This window comes from Pelobates fuscus, chromosome 6, assembly GCF_036172605.1.
Source record: "Pelobates fuscus isolate aPelFus1 chromosome 6, aPelFus1.pri, whole genome shotgun sequence".
Classification (NCBI taxonomy): Eukaryota; Metazoa; Chordata; class Amphibia; order Anura; family Pelobatidae; genus Pelobates; species Pelobates fuscus.
The window spans coordinates 271,303,115-271,323,061 of NC_086322.1; the positions used below are offsets into that span (position 1 = coordinate 271,303,115).

At 41.5% G+C, this 19,947-nt stretch overlaps 1 protein-coding gene across 3 annotated transcripts in view; it reads right to left on the reverse strand.

Annotated features, from left to right (window-relative positions):
- ITGB4 (integrin subunit beta 4) overlaps nt 1-18,109 on the reverse strand; it is a 60,267-nt gene extending 42,158 nt beyond the window's left edge. For all 3 annotated transcript variants that reach the window (XM_063459133.1, XM_063459132.1, XM_063459131.1), the window contains exon 1: nt 18,030-18,109. In XM_063459133.1, coding sequence (XP_063315203.1) covers nt 18,030-18,060 — 31 coding nt within the window. In that variant the 5' untranslated portion in view covers nt 18,061-18,109. The remainder of the gene's footprint in view (nt 1-18,029) is intronic.
- Between the last annotated feature and the right edge of the window lie 1,838 nt (nt 18,110-19,947).

Below are 19,947 nucleotides of genomic sequence, written 5' to 3' on the forward strand. Positions count from 1 at the left end.
ATTAGTCTTCATGAGTTGTCATTGGTTTCATTTTGCTGCTGCAGCACATTTTTATATTTAAAGGTATTACTGCTTATCTTGTATGAAACGGCGTTTATGCTAGGCATAGTTATGAGAAACAAAACAGAATAGAAAAACGCATTTTTATCTTAAAGACAGAAGCTACGGTCCTATATATGTTTAATCACTTATCAAGGCATATTTTAACCAAGGTTGTAGCGAGTACTTATGTTCGTTTCTTACAGGCTATAAATATCCTAATCAGCCTCGATGTTAATGAGTGTTTGCGTACGGAGTATGAGATTTGCGAAATAAGAACCTGCTTGAAAATAGAGATTGCATGCTTTAAGTGCCATGAGAGACACCTAGTCTAATGTGTGGCTAAACCAGATAAATTTGGCTGCTAGACTGACATTAAGGTTGTTATTTATAAACAGAAGTATATACTTTCCAGTCCAATGGAGTACAGAGCTTTTGCCCCATGTGTGTCAGTCCTGGATAGGGTATTCTGCGTGTCCGTTTGGTACCCGTGGTTAGTGCTCCAGGGACACTGAGCGGTATTGCTGCTTCTTGCTGGGGTGAGATGGTGTCAGTGGCCTCCTTTGAGCTGCTGCTCTGGTCTTTTGTGTCGGTTTGCGGGCCGGGGAGAGAGGTCTCCCTCTCCGGCGCCATCTTGAGGCCCTGTTCAGATGGAGGCCTGCAGGGCGTGTGAGCTGTTCTCAGGCGACGCCAGGGTGTCTACTGCTTGCAGGTTAGATTGCCTGTCAGAGCGGGTACCTTTGCTCGTTTCCCCCATGTGGTGTTCTGGTCATCGGGTACCTTCGGGCCGCCGCTCTGGGTAAGTTGACTTGCCACTAACCCCCGCTGGTCTTCAGTGGGGAGAGACCGCTTGCTCAGGTCGTCCGTGCCTCCCTATATTTGAGTTGCTGCGGGAGTTAGCTCTGCCCTTTGTAGAGGGATCTGTAGGCAGGGGCTGCTGTCGCTGGAAGCACTGTGAGGTACAGGGTTCTCCCCATGCTGGCGGCGCACGTGGCGTCCGCCATTTTGGAGGCAGCGGGCGGGTATCTCGTCTTCAGTTGCGGCCTCACGATCAGGGTCACCGGGCGTGGACCGGGATCACCCCCCCGGCCCAGAGGGGGGGGACCGGGGCCGGGACCGCCTGTGTGCAGTGTGGCTGTTGGGCTCCGGTAGGCGGGATAGTGGAGCGGCGGCCGTCCACTCCACTCACCGCCAGGGAAGTTCCCGCTTGTTGCTGCAGAGTTCTCCCCTCCGGGGGACTAGAACTCAGGGAGTAAGCCTCTCCCCGGTTCCGGTAGCCCTCCTCCATTGTGGGTCGCAGTCATGGGTGAATTGAGTGCTTGAAGTCTTTCTTTTAGGCTTGTGAGTGTCCTCGTTTGCAGGAGCTGAGCTGTCCTGCGACCGCTCTGCTCGGCGGCCCGGCCCCGCCCCCCTCAAATATATATATATATTTAATTAGGCAGAATAACACATAGGTACAACTAAGTCAAGTGGTATAATAAATGTAAGGTAAAATTAGGAAACAAATGGTCATACAGGCCAGTTTTTAAATATAAAAATGCTCAAAAATCTTAATGTCAATAAATGGAGCAATGTACAATGTACTGGATAATAAGGATGGTAGATGTGCTATATGAAAATAATCAGTAGCCACAAGATTCAAATAGGCCCAAATGTAGAGTAGTGTTAGGTAATAACAGAGTGTTTGTAAAACAAAATGTGGAGAAAAAAAAGAAGCTACATAAGCCCAAGGACCTCTTGTTGGAAAACAATAAAGGTGAGCAAAAAAGTGAGAATAATCTAAGGGCAAAAGTGCTTGGTAACCCGGCATGAACAAAAATAGAGTCAAATATGATCACAAAAGGCTTATACACATGCAGCATTTGAAGATGCCTTGATCATAAAATCTCCTTTGACAGTGACACCACCATTGTAGTTTGAATATTGTGTAATGTAGTTGTTCTGATGTCTTCTGCCTGTCCCCGCAGGCTTTCTAATGTGGACACTGCCTTTTCATTACTGCCTAGTAACACCTCTACTTGTTATCACTGAGACGTTCACCAGAGGAGCTTCCTAATCCAGTCCACTTTGCATGATGCTGAACTTTCCTCATAGAGATGCATTGATTCAATGCATCTCTATGAGGAGACATCGATTGGTGCATGCGCAATAGCCTCACGATGCTTTCCTATGGGAAAACATTTGATTGGCCAGTTGGATGCGGCGTGGGGGCGGGGCTAGTCGAGACGGACCAGCGCGGCGCTGGAAAAAAGATAAGTAAAGTCACCTTTCAAGCTTCTTACAGGGAGGCCAGACACCTAAACGGCAATCTTAGTGCTATAGTGTCAGGAATATACAAGTTTGTATTTATGACATTATAGTGTTCCTTGAATGTTTAAGATAGGGAATTTGCATATATTTGCATAGATCTGCATACCAGGGCAATTGAAGTTAGTGTGCTTATTTTATTTATTTTATTTTTTTATTTTATAGTAAGTTTTATTCACTGTTTTCCTAAATCTTTCCCCAACCTTTTGAGAGGTGATATTTTATTTTGAAGTTTCTTATCTGTTACCCTGCATCATACATTGTTTTGGTTTTGTCACCATAAGTTGAATGTTACCTTGTTGGAGGCTAGTCCACTAATGCAGTTTGGATATACCTGCTATCCTGCATTTTTTTCGATACCTGTACATTGGGAGATTAATTACTTGGGCCGGTGAAACTAAAGTGTCTTTGTGAGGATGGTTTTGGGAGCAGCCAGATGTATTGGTTCCATGAGTGGAAGAGTGGACTAGAAGATGGTAGGCTTGTCCAGTTTGAAGTGGGCAAAACCTTACCCTGAAGAATAGTGGTGGTGGTAGTGGTGTCAGGAATATACCAGTTTGTATTTATTAAATTATAGTGTTCCTTGAATGTTTAAGATAGCGAATTTGCATATATCTGCATATCAGGGCAATTGAAGTTAGAGTGTGCTTTTTTTTTTCCCACTGTTTTATTCACTGTTTTCCTAAATCGGATGTTGTAGTATGACAGGTCTGCTCTGTTCCTGTTACAGTCTTCCCACCACACCACCTGATGCTCACTGGACAAATGAATCAAAGCTTTTTACATCCTCTTTACTTTTTTTTAAATTTATTTTTTTAACATGGCAGACTAGACTATGAATAGTTTCATTCATGAAAATCAGATTATTTTAATTAACTTCATTAAAGGACAACTGACATTAAATTATCACTTTAAAAAAAAAAAAGTTTAGCGCATTTAATGAAACCAATGATTTTTTTTATTGATTTTTTTTGTTAAATTATGTACATTTGTAAAAATATTTTTGAAAAATCTTTCACTTTTTATCCGGCTGAGCCGCCATGTTGGGTCAGAGTCTACTGTTGTCTGTGCAAACAAAGCAATCACAGCAGAAGCCGAGTCAGAGTGAGCAGCAGCTGGTTAGGTACCAGTAGAATATCACCCAACATGGCTTCTCCATCTGAAATAAAGTGAACTCAATGTGAGTTTCAAATTTAGGGCAAAAGTAGCCAAACTGAGAACAGAATTGACTTTGATTTTTCTAACTTGGCTATTTTGTCCCAAGTTTTCGAATGGGTGTCTTCTGGCAAAAACAGCTTATTGAAGTGGTCTGGGTGCAGACATTGCAGTACAGAGAAACTACAATGTTTACATTGCAGAACTAAGACTGCCTCCACTAGAGGTGCTTTAGGCGACTATTGCTCGTCTGACGCTGGACGTCCTCATGCTCTGCATGAGGACATCCAGAGTGCTTTAGGTCAAATGACATCTGAGGACCGATCCAGTGCCGAGGGACATTGGCAATGGAATCAGGAAAGTAATAAAGGGGGGTGGGGGGGGGGGAGAATGGACCAGAGGTAACTATAGTGCTAGGAATACACCTTTGTATTCCTAGCACAATAGCATCCCTTTAAGGCTATAGCGCTTTGTTCTGTGCCTCTCTTGTTTGTAATCAGTACTTGATGGAACAATAAATTTGGTATACCAAGGATGGAAACCGGCTGTGATATTTACCACGTATCACTTTTCACTGTTAAAGTCAGTAAAACAAAATGTTCTATCCTGTGGTATGCACAATCTATAAGCCCCTGCCTTTATAAAAAAAAAAAAAAATTAACTTTCACCTGCAGAATGTGCATTTTACAAGGTATCACTTTTCAATTCCTGCACATCATCACGGATGCTGGCAACCTTACCATAACTTACGCAAGGAAATGCATTCAATTCCTTTTTTAAATTTTGTTGACAACAGTGGAAACGTTCAGGTAAAAGATGCTGGTTTGCAAAGCTTTGATCCTCATATGCTGTTATTTTACTGACTGACAGGAATGTGAGGAAAAATATGACTGACTGCAATAAAAGTCTCCCTCTAGCTATCTGATAGGGTCTCCGCCTCACTGGAAAAATACCATATCCGTCACGTGAAAGTTATATTATTATTGGCACCGGGTCCTGTTTTTCCACAGTCTGAAAGCAACATACAAGCCCTTTTACATTTTTAATATGACAATTGTTTCTAATATAATTTTTATTTATTTATTTTGTATTGTTATTAAAGGGATAACCAATGCACCATAACTACTACAGCCTGCTATAGTGGTTATGGTACCAGCAGTCCTCTGGCAACAACCCCTTAGTAAGTAGTCAAAATGTATTTGATCCGTTTGACGTTTACCCATGACCCTCGGGCACATCCAGGCTGGCCTCCATTTTTGAAATATCTAAAGCAGAAGTTCCCTTTTGACATTAATTGTTTATATTTATTCCACCCTATTTTGGCAAACTTTATTGGCTGTCAGCTGACTATGTCAGCCAATGAATCCAGTCCAAGCATGGGTAGATTAGATCTCACTAACACGGAAGTAGGAACTTCTGGATTAGCGACACCAGCAATTGAGGCTGGACCTGAGTAAAAATAGTTTGTCAACTTGCTATTGGATGGTGCCGGGGAATTTAAGGGCACCATAATCACCAGCAGGCTGTAGTGGTTATGATGCCTAGACTGTCCTTTTCATAATTCTCCTGTGAAATACAACTACATTCTTTTTTTTATTCAAAAGGTGAGATATAGAGGATGTAGCATCTTAACAGAAACTTTCAAGTAACAGATACATTTAAATGTGTACAAAAAGTTGTGTTAAAATCGACGGAAAAAAAGAAGACAGTACAAGACATCAGATTCAAACTCTTTAGAGCGGAACTTAAATACACCAAATTTTAAACCGTGAAAACTGTGTGCTAACCTTTTTAATCTCTGTTTGTCTTAGCCAGATAGTCACATAACTGGAAGGGGGGTAGGAGGGAACCAAGCAGGAGCGACGGAATGCCAAGTGATGCACATCTCTGGTCGAGATATGTGAACGGAAACCAGGAGTGTCAGCATGGCACAAATTTGCACTAGGTTGACAGAGCCCTACAAGCCAACCAATCAGATCTGACCATGTGCCAGACACTAATGAAGCACTCGTATATGTACTGAAACGCCCTGTATCAGTCTTGGGCAGAATTAAAGGAACATTCCACCGCCCAAATACAAAATATATAAAATCAATGTTTAGTAGTTATACCCTAAATTAAAAGTTACATGTATTTAATTATGCAGTTTTTCAATGGGGGTATATCTTAATACAGCTTGCAAAATCTTCATATCTCTTGTCTGCTGCCTTTGCAAGCCCTCCCCTTCCAACCCCACCCAGACTACACCAGCTGTCCAATCGCGGACTTCCCAATGCAGCTCTGGGCAGTTAAGGTCAGCTGCATTGAGCCAACGAACCCAGGAAGTAACATTACCTGTTGTCTGCTTGAAAGCCAAGTGGGTGTAACCAGGTTAATTTATAAAAGTGTCAGTTTCTAGTAAGATCTGCACTTTTTGAAAAATGAAAAAAGAAGACACACTCTTCACACATAAAGATAAAGTGCTCTAGGGGTCTGGAGTGTCCCTTTAAGTTATGGTTTTTGGAGACGTTTTTTTTGAATGTTTCCGTAATCTAGGTGGTAAACGAAAACAACCGTGATCGTGAGACAGGGATCCTGAAGTTCACATCAGGCATTAAACCCTGGGTGGTGGGGCACTACCCCAAAACCAGGACTGCCTCACTGAATTCAGGACTGTTTTGAGATATGTGCTAGTCTGCTAGACAATGTGAAAAACGGACGCCTGAAAGCTTGAAGCTGCAATGTGCTTCACAACAATTCTATTTCAGCACAAAACACTATCAGTCAAACAATCTCTGCATATTGAATAATATAAAAAATTGTCTGCCAACGATGATAACAGGCTCGCAGACAGTGTGCCCTATAGGTACTGTATTCAGTCCAATACTATAAAAGTTACAGAGGGAGCCACACCCATAAACCTTTCAAGACTGCAGGGTGTGGTTCATCTGTTAACTGGTTCAGTTCTGGAACATACATAAAATCGTACTTAAGGGGAACACGTGTCGGGATGAATGGGCAAATTACAGAGTTTGGTACCGACTCTTATGTAGTTTGTTAATTTGATGTCCCTCGAGTCTCCCAGACGTTTTTTTGTTGCTAATGCATCAACGATATTCCAACATCACGTTTAGAATATTTTCATTCTGAGCTGTGCTTATCAAGGGTGTAATTTCTTTCTTTTATCTTGCACTTTTTACAAGAAATATGTGCCAATGTTTGTTTTTCACCGACGGTAAATGTCATAGTTGCCAACATTTGAAAAAAGAATTCCAGGGACACTTTGTGGCAAGTACGCACACAGACGTATACAGACACAGACACAAACCCACACACATGCACACTGACAGAGTGACTGATTTAGCTTAATTTTTGCTATTTGGAATAAAATCTCCTTTCATTTGGAGTTTAGAGAATGACAGCTGACATTGAAAATTTTCCCAGTTTGGCTCTTTTTGGCCTAAACCGTGGTAAATAACTGGGATATGTTTATGAAGAATAGTTTTTACTGGTGTTGGAAGGTCCCAGATCCGCTTAGAGGATATACGGTAAGTAAAAAATATATGGGGAAAAGTAAATTTCCCATAAGCCACTCTCCACGGGTTTATGAGAAACATCCAGCTCTCCTTTATGTCTATAAGCCGAGCTGAAAGGTACCTGATAAATGAAGATTTCTCTTCACAAAACTAAGCTTTGGTAAATCTGGCATTTCTTTTTTTTTTTTTTTTTTTTTATTCTTTATTTTTCGTGATGCTTTGTTTCAACATCATTCCATTAAGTCATCAGCATAGAAAAACAAGTCAGTACAGTTACATATATAACAGTGAGCATAACATTACTCTGAGAACTTGTGGGTTAAACATTTTTGACAGCATCAATTTTGTTACGTGCTTCCACTTTTTGGAAGCTTTAATGAGCTTCTGCTTGTGTTTGGTTCTGATTGTGGTTCCTATGACCTATGTCCTGTGATGGTGCGTGCTTATGCTTGGGGTTGCTGGGTACAGGTGTCTTGTCATATGTCAAGTGTGAGGTGACATGCTGGTTTCAGGTTGTAGAGGTGGTAGTGGATCTTGAGGAACTTATGCCTGTGCGCCCCAAATAATGTGGGGGTGAAGTAAAGGGATGTGCTACCATGCTGTATGCCCCTTACCTTGAGGGGTGCGGGGGGGGGGGGGGGGGGGGGCTGTTGTGCTTGTCAGCCTACTCTGCCCTTGCTTGTGCCATATTCATGCCTGTGTGGGCAAAAGGTTATAATACAATCTACAAAATTAACTCTACTATCATCACAAACTGGGTTAGAATTAGTTTGAAAGGGAGGTCCTCGGAGGTTTGCACTGCAGTCACGGTGTTTCTGGACGTGGGTTCATCTCTCTCGGGGTGAATGGTGTGATATTGGCGGGATCCCATGTGGTCGCCGGCTGCTTGGAGGTTGAAGGTGTGGCTTGTGGTATCAAGCCTAGTGTGCCCAGGAAAGTCTGTGCTTCTCCCATATTCAGTAGCGTATGTGCAGTCCCGTTTTGAGTCACTAATAAGGAGCCATTCGCTCCCCAAAGGTATGCCAGTCCTGCGTTTCTCAGCTGGGTTGTGACCGGCCCATAGCTTTTACAAATATGGAGGGTGGCTCTTGTAAGATCCTGGTAAAATGTGAGGCTTGAGTTCTCGAATGTGAGCGGTGCCTTGTCTTTGATTGCCGCCATAATTTGGAGCTTATCAGGTAGCGTGAGGCATCTGAGAATGACGTCTCGTGCCAAGGTTGTCGTGCGTTGAGTGGGGCTTGGAAGGCGATTTACACTGTCTATAGTCATGCGTAAATCTGGCATTTCACCTGAAATAAAATGTACGTGTAGTCCTGCCTACAAAACCAAGGACATAAAGACAAAGAGACAGTAGCAGCGGACGCCTACGAAGTAGAGAATCAATATGGCTGGTAAGCCAAAAAAATAAATACAAATCTAGAGACTGTTAATTTTCTTGGTTATTATGAGGTGCATAAGGTTCCTCCTTCCTTTGAACAAAACACATTTTTAATTCCTGAAAATAAACTATTAAATGACACACTGCATAATAACTGTTCAAGAGGAGCACAGAGAGGAGCTATAGCTATACAATGTATCCTTAAAGAGTTATGTTTCAAGATAAACATTCATTTATGTATCACTAAACTCTACGAGATTCTAGAGTGCAATTTAATGCAGTGTGTGGACAAAAAGAATTCTGACTGGGCATCAAATTGCCTCCATTTTGGTGTCACCTATGGGGAAGATAGGTACAGGCAGAACTGTCATGGAATCCCAATCAAAGGACTTGTGTTTTCAGATTCCAAATATATGTCTCTATTTTTTGACCATTTAGTTAAAGGGACACAATAGGCTCTTTAGCAATTTAATCTCACTGAATTGGTTAGTGTGCCTTGAGTCCCCTGGCACTGTCCCACCATTCAGTGTTTTCGACCACCATTTTTGACCAGTTAAATCCTGAATGAGGGTCTCTGGCTCCAATAGCCCGGCACCTATGGAGTTGTGGCTATGTCATAAATTACACACTTCCTTGTAGCCATACCGATTCATACCTGTAATAGCACAGTGAAAGGTTGAATGTGGTCAGCTGACACTCTCAGCCAATCATAGCCGCCCATTGCTGAGCAGGCTAATGCTTCCGTCTTAGCCCAAGTAGCACAGAGGGGATAGGCGGGTAGGGAATCTTGTTTGGCATTAAAACATTAAAAATGATTTAACTCTAAATGGAAGGACAGCGCCAGGACACTCCAGACACTATAACCACTTCAATAAAATGAAGCTGTTATAGTGCTTACAATAAATAATGCACTAGTATCCATGGTAAGACAAACTACTTTTCCACTATAACAGTGGTTATACCAGTGATTTTGGTAATTATCTGCACATGCAATTCTGTACTTTATCCTACTGTTATCATTCAATATCATTGTTCGCAATGTCTACACCAACGGCCAAGCTAAGTGAGAATGCATTTAATAATACCTGAATATGGTAATCAGATATTTCCCAGATTTATAATATTGTTTGATACATTGTAGTGTTTACTTTTAACCACTGGTTGTGTGCAAGGTATGTACAAAGCTCACAGTGTCAGTGTGGTTCCTTACAAATCTACTATAAACAGTTCACTGCGAGGAGGCACCGTCAACATTTTAGGAAGGTCAGGCCTAACCTCTACTTTCAAAGGTTCAGGACCTTGTTTAACTTATCTCAACTGAAGGATGGAATCAATCACCCAGTAAGCTAGGGTGTAAAATAGTCCCTCAGGATAACAAAAACACAATTCTAGAGTAGATAATATTCTCACGCACAAAAAGAGGTTTGTAAAAATATGTCAAATTAAAGGGACACTGTAAACATCTAAACTACTTCATCTTAATGAAGTGATTATGGTGCATATCACTGGCAAAACAGTAATGTAAAACAGGGTTTGTCTTTTTGCTTACTGTACAGTGCTGCAGAATACGTCAGCGCTATCGTCAGCACTATATAAAATCATTGTAATTTTATAAAAGTGCCAATATAAATAGAAATCGGCACGTTTATATTCCAGTGTCACTGTCAGAAAAGCAGGAAGTGTTTCTTTGAACTAAGCACGCTTGCCCTTAGCACCTGCCTTGCAAAGACTTTTCATTGACCTGTAAAACATATATAAGTCTATGATTGAGCAGACACTGACACGAGAGAGGCTGCGCAAGGGGAAGAAGCAATAGCTGCAGATACTAGATCTGCAGCTATTGCAAGCAATGTTTTCATACACCCCCAAAGAAAACATGCAAAAACAATTACATGCATGCTTTCTTTGGGGATCTATACACTTGTTCGACAAATGTTTCGGTGGAGTGTCCCTTCCAGCGGCATAATAAAACTGCTACAAAAGGAAGTCTGATTTGATTTAAATAGCAATGCCACTGGGGTAACATAGGAATGTGGCTTACATGACCCTGTAGTTCAGAGTGCTGGGAATAATATGAAAAACAAAATGTAACTCGTGCCACTTTGTGTAGTTGTACTGTATTTTTCCAAATGATTAGAGTGCTTATCCAATTTTTGGAATTAGAGCAAATCCTGAAATTAATTTTGATCTTAAAAAAAAAAAAAAAAGAAAGTGAAACATAAGACTAAAGTTAAAGAAATCACAAGATCATAGATTAATTTGTATAACTGGTTCAATCCAGTTGAGGCTGGTATTGTTTCTGAGGGATAGGAGTGACGATAATGTGAAATATTTTGGTTCTTGTGTGTCCAACTCGTCTGGTTGCAAATATTTGTCTGTTAGTCCACCCATTGTACAGCGCTGCGGAATTTGTTGGCGCTTTATAAATAATAATAACAATAATAATAAATAGTGAAATGTAAAACTCACTTCTGGAAGTAAAAGGGACATTAACCCATTAAGGACCAAACTTCTGGAATATAAGGGAATCATGACATGTCACACATGTCATGTGTCCTTAAGGGGTTAAAGGCATCCTGATCACTTCATGTCTGAGTGCAGTGCCCATGTCTTTTAACCCTGCAATGTAGAAGACTGACATTTTGTAGGAATAGCAATGTTCGAATTGCAGGGTTAAACACACCGCTAGTAGATGTCTTCCTGATAGCCAATAGAGGCATTTCCCCTGTGAGTTAAACACCGTTCTCAATCAAATGCCGCTCATACAGAGCATTTGATTGGTGCAGCGTAGCGATTTGGTGCGCGTACGCACTAGCCTCCCAATTCTTCCCTGTGGGGAAACATTGGATTGGCTGAGATCACCAGAATTAATGATCTCAGCCATGGATGCAGGGCAACCGCTACGGCACCAGTGTGACGCAGGATATAAGGTATTTATTTTTTAAACATTGCAGGGAGCGCCCAAGAATCCAACTAGTGAGCAGAACACTATAGCACTAGGAATACATGTTTGCATTCATAACGCTATAGTGTTCCTTTAAAGGGATTCTATAGTGTTAGGGATACAAATCCGTATTCCTAACACTATAGTGCCCTCTGGTCCCCTCACTCGGCATTCCCCTCCGCAGCTAAAAGGTTTAAAAAAATCTTTAGTCACTTACCCGATTCCAGCGCCGATGTCCCTAAACCTCCCACTGTGATTGAGGCACTGTGCCTTTAACGCCGGGTCAGGTGACTGACCCCGGCGTGTAATATATTGGGCGGTCTCCCAGCGTGCAGCGTCATGCATGCTGCCGCTGGGGGACGTGGAGGAAGACGCGGGCGGCATCCGAGGCTGGAAGGATGCCGCTCGCCGAGCCCACGAGGAGGAGGGGACCGCGAACGGCTGGAGGGTGAGTACTGCGAGCGGAGTGCAGCCTCCCCTCGCAGCCGCCCGCGGGATCCCGACACCTAGAGTCTGTTAGCAGCCAGGAAGTGCCTCTAGTGGCTGTCTGATTGACTGCAATGCTTTAACACAGCAGGACTAAGTGGGACAGGGACATTGCACCCAGACAACTTCAATGAGCGGAAGTGGTCTGGGTGACTACAGTGTACCTTTTAAACAAAGAAAAGTGAAGAAAACTTTGTCAACATTTCAAGTGACATTTGTATGAATTGCATGTTAAATTCTAGTTACATGTTAGCGCACGCATTGCTGTGCTTTTCGTACAAAAAATGTAAAATTAATTGTTTTCACAAAACTCATCACATGCTTTCATTACAGGATTAGCCATAAATCAGCCTAAGGCAGCTTTCTAGGGTCAAGGTTAGACAGGAACTCCAACGTTATGCAGATGCTTGGTCAAGATTGGCCCTATTCAGTGTTGCTATACTAGGAGTCAAGGGCAGCCCTATACTGGGATGCCTAGATCCCACAAAGCTCTAGGTAATTTGGCTAGGGCCTCTGATGACGTCTTAAGTTCTGATGACTTTTGTCCAATACAATGCATAACTCTTCTCATAAGCTTCTCTGTGTGACGACACCAAAAATCAATGCTGTTAAAGTTGTGCCCATGTTTATGCAAAATGTTCATATAGATTTTTCTCAGAAGTGGCAATGTTTTATATTGCTAGAGCAAGGGGGGGGGGGGGGGGGAGCATCGATATACCAAAAACACTCAATTTTGGTGATTTGGGGCCTATGCCTGCTTACAGGCAACTCAATTGACTGACTCTGAGATTTCCATGCTTACCATGAAAAGAACATTAGAGGCCCCCAGACCACTTAATTTCAATGTTCCTGTCATTTTAACCCTGCAACCGAAAACATTGCCACTAGAGTCCCGTTTTTTGCTCTCCATAAGTGCAAAGGGATAATCCAGACATGGACCCCTTGCTCACGGTGCCTAGGGAGATATCAGCTATGCCTCACTGATGATGCCTAACAAGGCTGAAACGATCGTCTGGCGTTGCTGTGTCTCTCGTGCAGAGGGAACTTGCTGGCATTTTGGATCTGGACTGCCCGTATGGGTGGGACTAGTCTGATATGTTTCAGAGATGTTCTTTCTGTAATGGCACAAGATGAGCTAAAACCAGCTTGAGTTCTGAGCGGGGACCCACCGAAGGGCAGGCTATTTCACCTGCTGCCCGTTCTTGGTATTCTCTTGCGCCCCGCTTATTGCTCTCTAAAAGGCAAGAAAAACTCACCCTACCAACCCCAACCCTCACACGGAGGGTTTACTATTACACACTGACAGTGTAGAACTGGTGGCTCAACATCTGGGGCAGTGTATGGGCTAGTGAACAACTTCTTGGCACTCCGTATACCGCAGGGTCGTCGACTGATACCTCCCTTGCTTTATCCCACGTTAATTACAAGAAAATGCAAATGTTTAACTACAAATCATATATGCACCAAGACCACTTGATTAATAAGAAGTGATTTTGGTGCTTGGAGTGTCCTTAAGTTCCACTCCATGTTTTTCAGACTATGTATTAGAGCTTGCTTTTTCCGCACAGTAAAGCTCCAGAACTGGCTTACATAGAGATACAGCCAAGAACTTAGAAGGAGCTTTGAAATAAGGTCACACAGAGGGTGACAAACCAGTAAAAAGCTGGTCCGTTAGCCTTTGCAGCTGAGTTAAAAACAAAACAAAAAAAAACTCACATCTTTGCACGTGCAAAGGGGATTCTACCACCCAGATTCCATATCGTTCATGTATACAAGCTAGCAATTAACTGATTCTGGTGAATTTAAAGCTTTCACTGAATTTGCAAGAAGATCAAAAAGATCTAGTATCTAATACGGAAGCTGGAATTCCCTCACTATAATTAAAGAAGTTCCTCTACAAATTGTGGTCTTGAAAGGTCTTGGGGGATGGTGGAGACAGAAGTCATTAATCAAAAACATGTAGATGTGGTTTAAAGGCTGACAATTCACTCTGACCAACCTACAGCATCCCAGCAGTCAAGCATTGTAGTGGCAGCATTGCTTATGGGAATGCCTGTTTGAAAAACGATGATTCATCCTTGGAAACAGGCAATGTCTATCAAATTCAGGGAGAAGAATAAAAAAAAAAATCCCTTTTCAACAAGTGGAAAAAATTCCTGATGATTAGCCATGACCTGAACCCCCATTACTAGACTTTATTGTTGAAGTTTAAATCACCGCCAATGGGTTTGATTAAAAGAATGCCAATTTTGTGACCTTTCTACTGGGTAGAATTAGCGAAGACCTATCTTAACTCTTATCAGAAGTTGAGAAAAAAACTATTTTGTCTGCAGACTTCAAATGTCTCCGTTGAGATATCCGGCTAATTTATTTGAAATAACGCACCCAGTATAAAACCTGGCCTTCCCTTTTCTCAGTTAGTGCCAGATGACTATGGTTAACATGTGATCTCCTGATTTCATAATGTGTCCAGAATTCCTTGCTATGTGATTCTAAGTTCCTTGGGTCTGAATTCTGTGTTTTCGGGATTTCTTTGCCCCTGGCATTTGTTTGGAAATCAAGATGCCTCGGGCTATCTCTGCCTCCATATAATTAAATTGACTGAATTTGAGACTTTCCCTCATTCACGATGCAACACCTACCGACAGTACCGACAGGGGCAATTGTTTCCAGACGTAATTTCCTGTATAAAAACTCGCCACCAACCTGTATTACTGCAATAATCTGTTATAGTAAAATTAACTAAAACATTGACTGTTTACTAACTAGCTATGACAAATCCCATACAAAAACGGCCTTTTATGCGATATCTGCTCTCTACGAAAATCGTATCTTCGCCTCCCCCATCATCCCTAACAATAATGCAATGTTAAGAGGTCTTTTTTTTCCTGCAGAACCAGCACTTTTGGGGCCTTCAGTCACTTCTCAAGTAGCAGCATTGTCTATCACTGGTAGCAAAGCAGTGAAGTCTGAATATCTTGTTAAGCAGCCAATAACCCAAATTAGTGATAAAGTAGCAAGACGGGATGCCCTTGCTTCCTGGACCCAAACTATGACCAAAGACCCACTACAAGCTACTGCATTATGTGCCGCAAGCCCTGTCAGTGTAAGAGCATTGCATGCTCCAGGTTCCTGATGAAGCAGCGGCTATCTCAAAATATAACAGAAACACAGCATTCTGTAGAACAGTTACCAAATGCTATAGCAGTGTTCTGCGGCCTAGCTCTCTGTTAAAGCGGCAGCACTTAGAGGCCTTGCTCCATATTAAAGCGGCAGAACCCACAGGCCCAGCTCCCTATTCAAGAGGCAGCACTGCGAGGCCCAGCTCTATATTAAAGCGGCAGCACTCAGAGGCCCAGCTCCCTAAGAAGGTAAATCTATTATGTAGTCAACACCGCAACAATAAGATACAAAAGTCACTCCCTGCAGCTATAGTTTCTGATCTCACTTAGTAGGTACATGATCACTTCCTTACAGACTGCAGTCACAGAACAGGAAGAAGTCAAAGCTAGCAATCGCATTGTATGACCCCTAGAATGTCTGTGTATTAAGAACAAAGAGAGTTAGAACTTAGCGTAAGACAACTTGGCAATTCACAATATCAAAATCGTATTCTTCCCTAAGGTACCTGCAGTATAAACCATGTACAGTAACGATAAAGACATTTAAAAAGACAAAAATAAAAAACACCATTAGGATGCAGACATGACAGTGAAGAACAACAGGTAAACAACTTTCTATTGTAGAGCTTACAATCTAAATTTCACCTGCAATCAGAGACGGATTAAAATTCCACGGGGGCCCTTGGTAGAGCATTGGTTTGAGGCCCCCAATTCATGTTTCACACACAGATGGTGAATGGAACCAAGCAAATATATGGTTGTGGGGCCTCTGTCTGACCCCTGGGCCCTAGGCGGCTGCCTAAGATCAGCTTATGGTTAATCCTGCTCTGCCTACAATGAATAGCAACCTTCACCAACTTACTGGACGCTCACACTATGGTAAACTTTGACTGCAAGCTCTTCAGACAAGTATAAAAAAATTGGCTTTTTCAACCATGACATTCAGGAGTGGAGTGCAGTGATCACCAAAAAAAAAAAAAAAAAGCAATAGCCATACTGGCAATGCATGGGTTAACATAGTACTTCAAAGCTTTATTATACCTAAGTAAATACAGACATTAAGAATCTGATGACAGATAAGGAATGCAAAACCTGCCCATTGCACTCTTACCTGCTGTAAAACCTGCGGTCTACTCTATTCTCTATTAATTGTTTTGTACACTGATTCCATACTTTATTAATTTCCTGTACAGTTCAGGAGTCTACTTCAATGTCAAAAAAATGTTCTATAACCATCCCCCATGCACTTCTAGCAGCTGTCTTTCTCAAATAGACGCTTTCACCATTGGGTATTCATTAACAAAGCACCAACACATTCCACAGCGTAGTACAATGGGAAAATGCAGCACGTGAATAACGATCGAGTTTAGACACACTGAGGCTGAATTGCTTCCCGTTTCCAGTGCTGCTGGTAAATATCTACCATAAGCTGTTTTAATAAACAACAGTCAGTAGGTATTAATGGATACAAATTACCTACAGGTTTCCAACCTTCCTTCCCATGGTTTTTGGCCTACCACTATTATTATTTATAAAGCTCCAACAACTTATGAAGTACTGTACAATAGGAGGACTAACAGACAAGCTTTTGCAACAAGACAAGTTGGACGCACAGGAACAGAGGGTGTAGTGGGCCCTGCTCAAACAAGCTCACATTCTAGAGAAAGTGGGATAAAGTGACACAAGAGGTAAGTGTATTAACTTCCATTCCTATTAATTGTAGTAATATTAGTATTTATTTTTGGCCAGCAAATTGTGCAGTGCTTCACAAAAAGAAGATAGGGTTGAGGAAGTCCCTGAGCTTATAATCTATTGACACTGTCTGCGTTTTAGCAGTAACATATTGGCAACTCATGCATAACCTAATAATATTTTTGATTATTATTTATTATAATATACTGCCTTCCATGACTTTATTTCTAATTCACATATCTAGTCTTTTCTTTTATTTGAATTGCAGTGTACAATATGGTTTAATATGTGTTGATTTGTTCTTCAGGGTTCAAATGTAATTCCATATACCTAGTAGACTTGAGCACAAATCCATTTTGACTGCGTTGAACGAATGTCTATCAATCTATGGACGAACAAACAGTTTGCCTACTGAATCGATTTGTTTGCCCATAGCAATACCTTGCATGGCTTTTTTTCCTATAGGATGTATGGAGCTTTTGCAGTAAATATTAACTGGATTTTGTGTCTTTTCACCAGGTAAGTGCGTTTTTTAAATATTGAGGGTTAGCGCAGCCGGTAAACTTTAGCCCGGCAGCGAGTACTCGCAAACGGCTCCCGTTATGCTCTATGGCAGCTGTTAGCATCAACGGCAGCTGGAGATTCAGAGTCGCCAACGGTAATATTTTGCATTTTGGACACAAACTATACGATAAGGTTAGCGACAGCCACTTTAGCAATTAGCGTCTAGTCGCTAACTCTTAACGACAGCATTAGTAATGGACCCTTGAAGTGCAGAGATTTCGTAGAATGACAGTAAGTGGTCATGCAAGATAAATAAAAGAACAAATGTTTCTTTCAATTCTTGGGCTCGGCTAATTCAGTGCGATTCTTACAGAACTTGCTTTGTGCAGAATCCTCAAGTCATACTTAATGTCACATTGCTATAAAAAAATATTTATTGTTTTGCGGATGAAGACATACAGAATGTGACGCTAAATGAGAACGATGTGCTCAGTAAGAAATCTCATATGTATTGTACCTATTTGTTTTTCAAATGCCCTATGCTGAGGCACTCCAGACGTTTTGGACTTCACCTCCCATGATGCTTTGACAGCATTATGGGTGTAAGAGCATTATGGGGGATGTAGTCCATAACATCTGGAGTGCCGAGGGTTGCCTATCCCTGCCCTATGCACTAGACTAGATCAAGCATTCTTCAGTTATTTTACTGCGTTAACTGTAACCATCTCTGCTGATGGGCTATTCCATGCACCTACTATATCTGCTATCATTTAAACAAAACACTTTTGTCGCTTCCACCTTCCAACTTAAAACAATGCCTTCAGTTTTAGCAAGACTCAAGAATCTGTAAACACCAAACTCTTTGGACAATCTTCTTCTAGACTTACCGAAGGTGGATTTTCTCCGTTTCAGAACCATAGAAACAGGTTGTACTTTTCTGAATCCCGTTCAGTAAAAAGGTAAAGGTTTGTCAAATCTCCCCAAGGTAAAGGGTACGTTAAATCTGTGCAGCTTTCCTAATCCTTGATGGCATCTATTCACCCACTAAAAAACAGTCTCCAAAAGCAAAATTAGGATCACCGCTTCTTTCAGGAGAGACAAGCCTTTCTCTCCTCTTTCTTGAGAAGTTCAGAGTAAAGGAAAAGAGGGAGTTTTATTGAGTTCTGTGCGTGACTCAGACCTTGCTCGTCTGTATCTGACATTCCTTAACGTGTGAGCACACCTGGAGGGCAGGTACAAAGCTAGAACATCCACCCCCCCCCCACCCCTCCCTGACTCCCTTCTCCACTGCACCTTCTCACTTTCTCTCCACACTCCTGTTGGATTTAGCTGGAAGTGAGACAGATTTCAGTTTAAAACCAGACTTACTGAAAAAAAAAACCTGATTGTTTGTGGGGTGGAGTGCAGGGAGGGGAGCTGGGGGGGTAGAACAAAAGGCGAACCAGTGAATTAGCCTATCCTCCCCCCCTCTACACAGAATGCAGATTGATTTAGGATCAAACTAACAGCTATGCTGGACTGATCTCCCACTGGGCTGACCAGCTATAAAGAATCAGTTTTTTTTTTTACAACAAACATGCATCATTTCTCAAGGCATTTACTCTGACATAAATTGCGTAAGGACAGTACAGGTTCCATAACACATAGCTGTGAGGCATATTCCACAGAAAGAGGTGAAAGAACAATCAGCCCTTATCTGAAGTTTAAAAAGGCAGGGGAAATAGGACAGTGCTATTTTTCATAGAATAGTGATGGATAGCCACACTGACTGCGCGTTATTTACCAAAGGGAGAATTGTCGGGAATAATTCCAATAATCCAAACTGGAAACGTAGTAATAGAATTAGTTCACTCTGGCTAATTTCGCCCATAAGTTTTTAATACACTCTGAATACCTGCCAATTCTTACTTTATTGAATAACCCTGATACAGGTAAAAGGTGGTAGGAGAATTGCATGAATATGTCCAATATATCCATAGGTGACATTAATTGTTGGAACTGGAGTGGAACAGCAAGGCGAAAACATAACGCAAATTTCTTTTTTTTAAAACAATCCTCATAATCACAAAAGGTACCTGTCAAAAAATATTTTTAATACTGTAATATCCATTTTATCTGCTATAGTCCTGTACATCCTGCAATTTAAAAAAAAATAAAAGTTACCCAGCCTATTTTTTAAAGAGGAATTGTCACATGCAAGTTGATGACAATTCCTGTTTTCCTCAGAAAAAGCAATTTAAGTATTTTATGGTAGTGGAGTGTAGTGGAGTTCATAAAAAAAGACACACCTACCTTTACAGCACTTCTGGTTACGGAGTCTGCCATCTTCCCATGATGCACCAGGCATTGCTTCCATGATGAAATAACGTCTCAAGTTCCACTTGTACATTTGACAGCATAACCTCTCTAGACAGTAATTTCCATATACTTATTGTCTTCATTGTAAAATACACATTCCAGTGGTGTAGGTGAAATCTCCTTTCCAGTATTCTCACTGGAAGTCTAATTTATTTCTAAAATCACAACAAGTGTGAGAGAATTACATACTACATGTAGGTGCTTCCACGAACTGACCTAAACTTTTCTACAACAATGAAGTTTTATGTAGTACATTAAGAATTTCAGCCAGCAAGGTTCCTTTTGACCTGTAATTGCAGGATGTCTGTTGCCCTTTGGTGCTTGCTCACACAGTCTTCCAGAGTTAGACTTGGAGCACACCCTTGCTTCCTTAATTACTCTGATCTTAAAGATATTGATGTTATCTTCGCCCTGACCAACAGAAACATGAACAGCTAAGATTAAAGA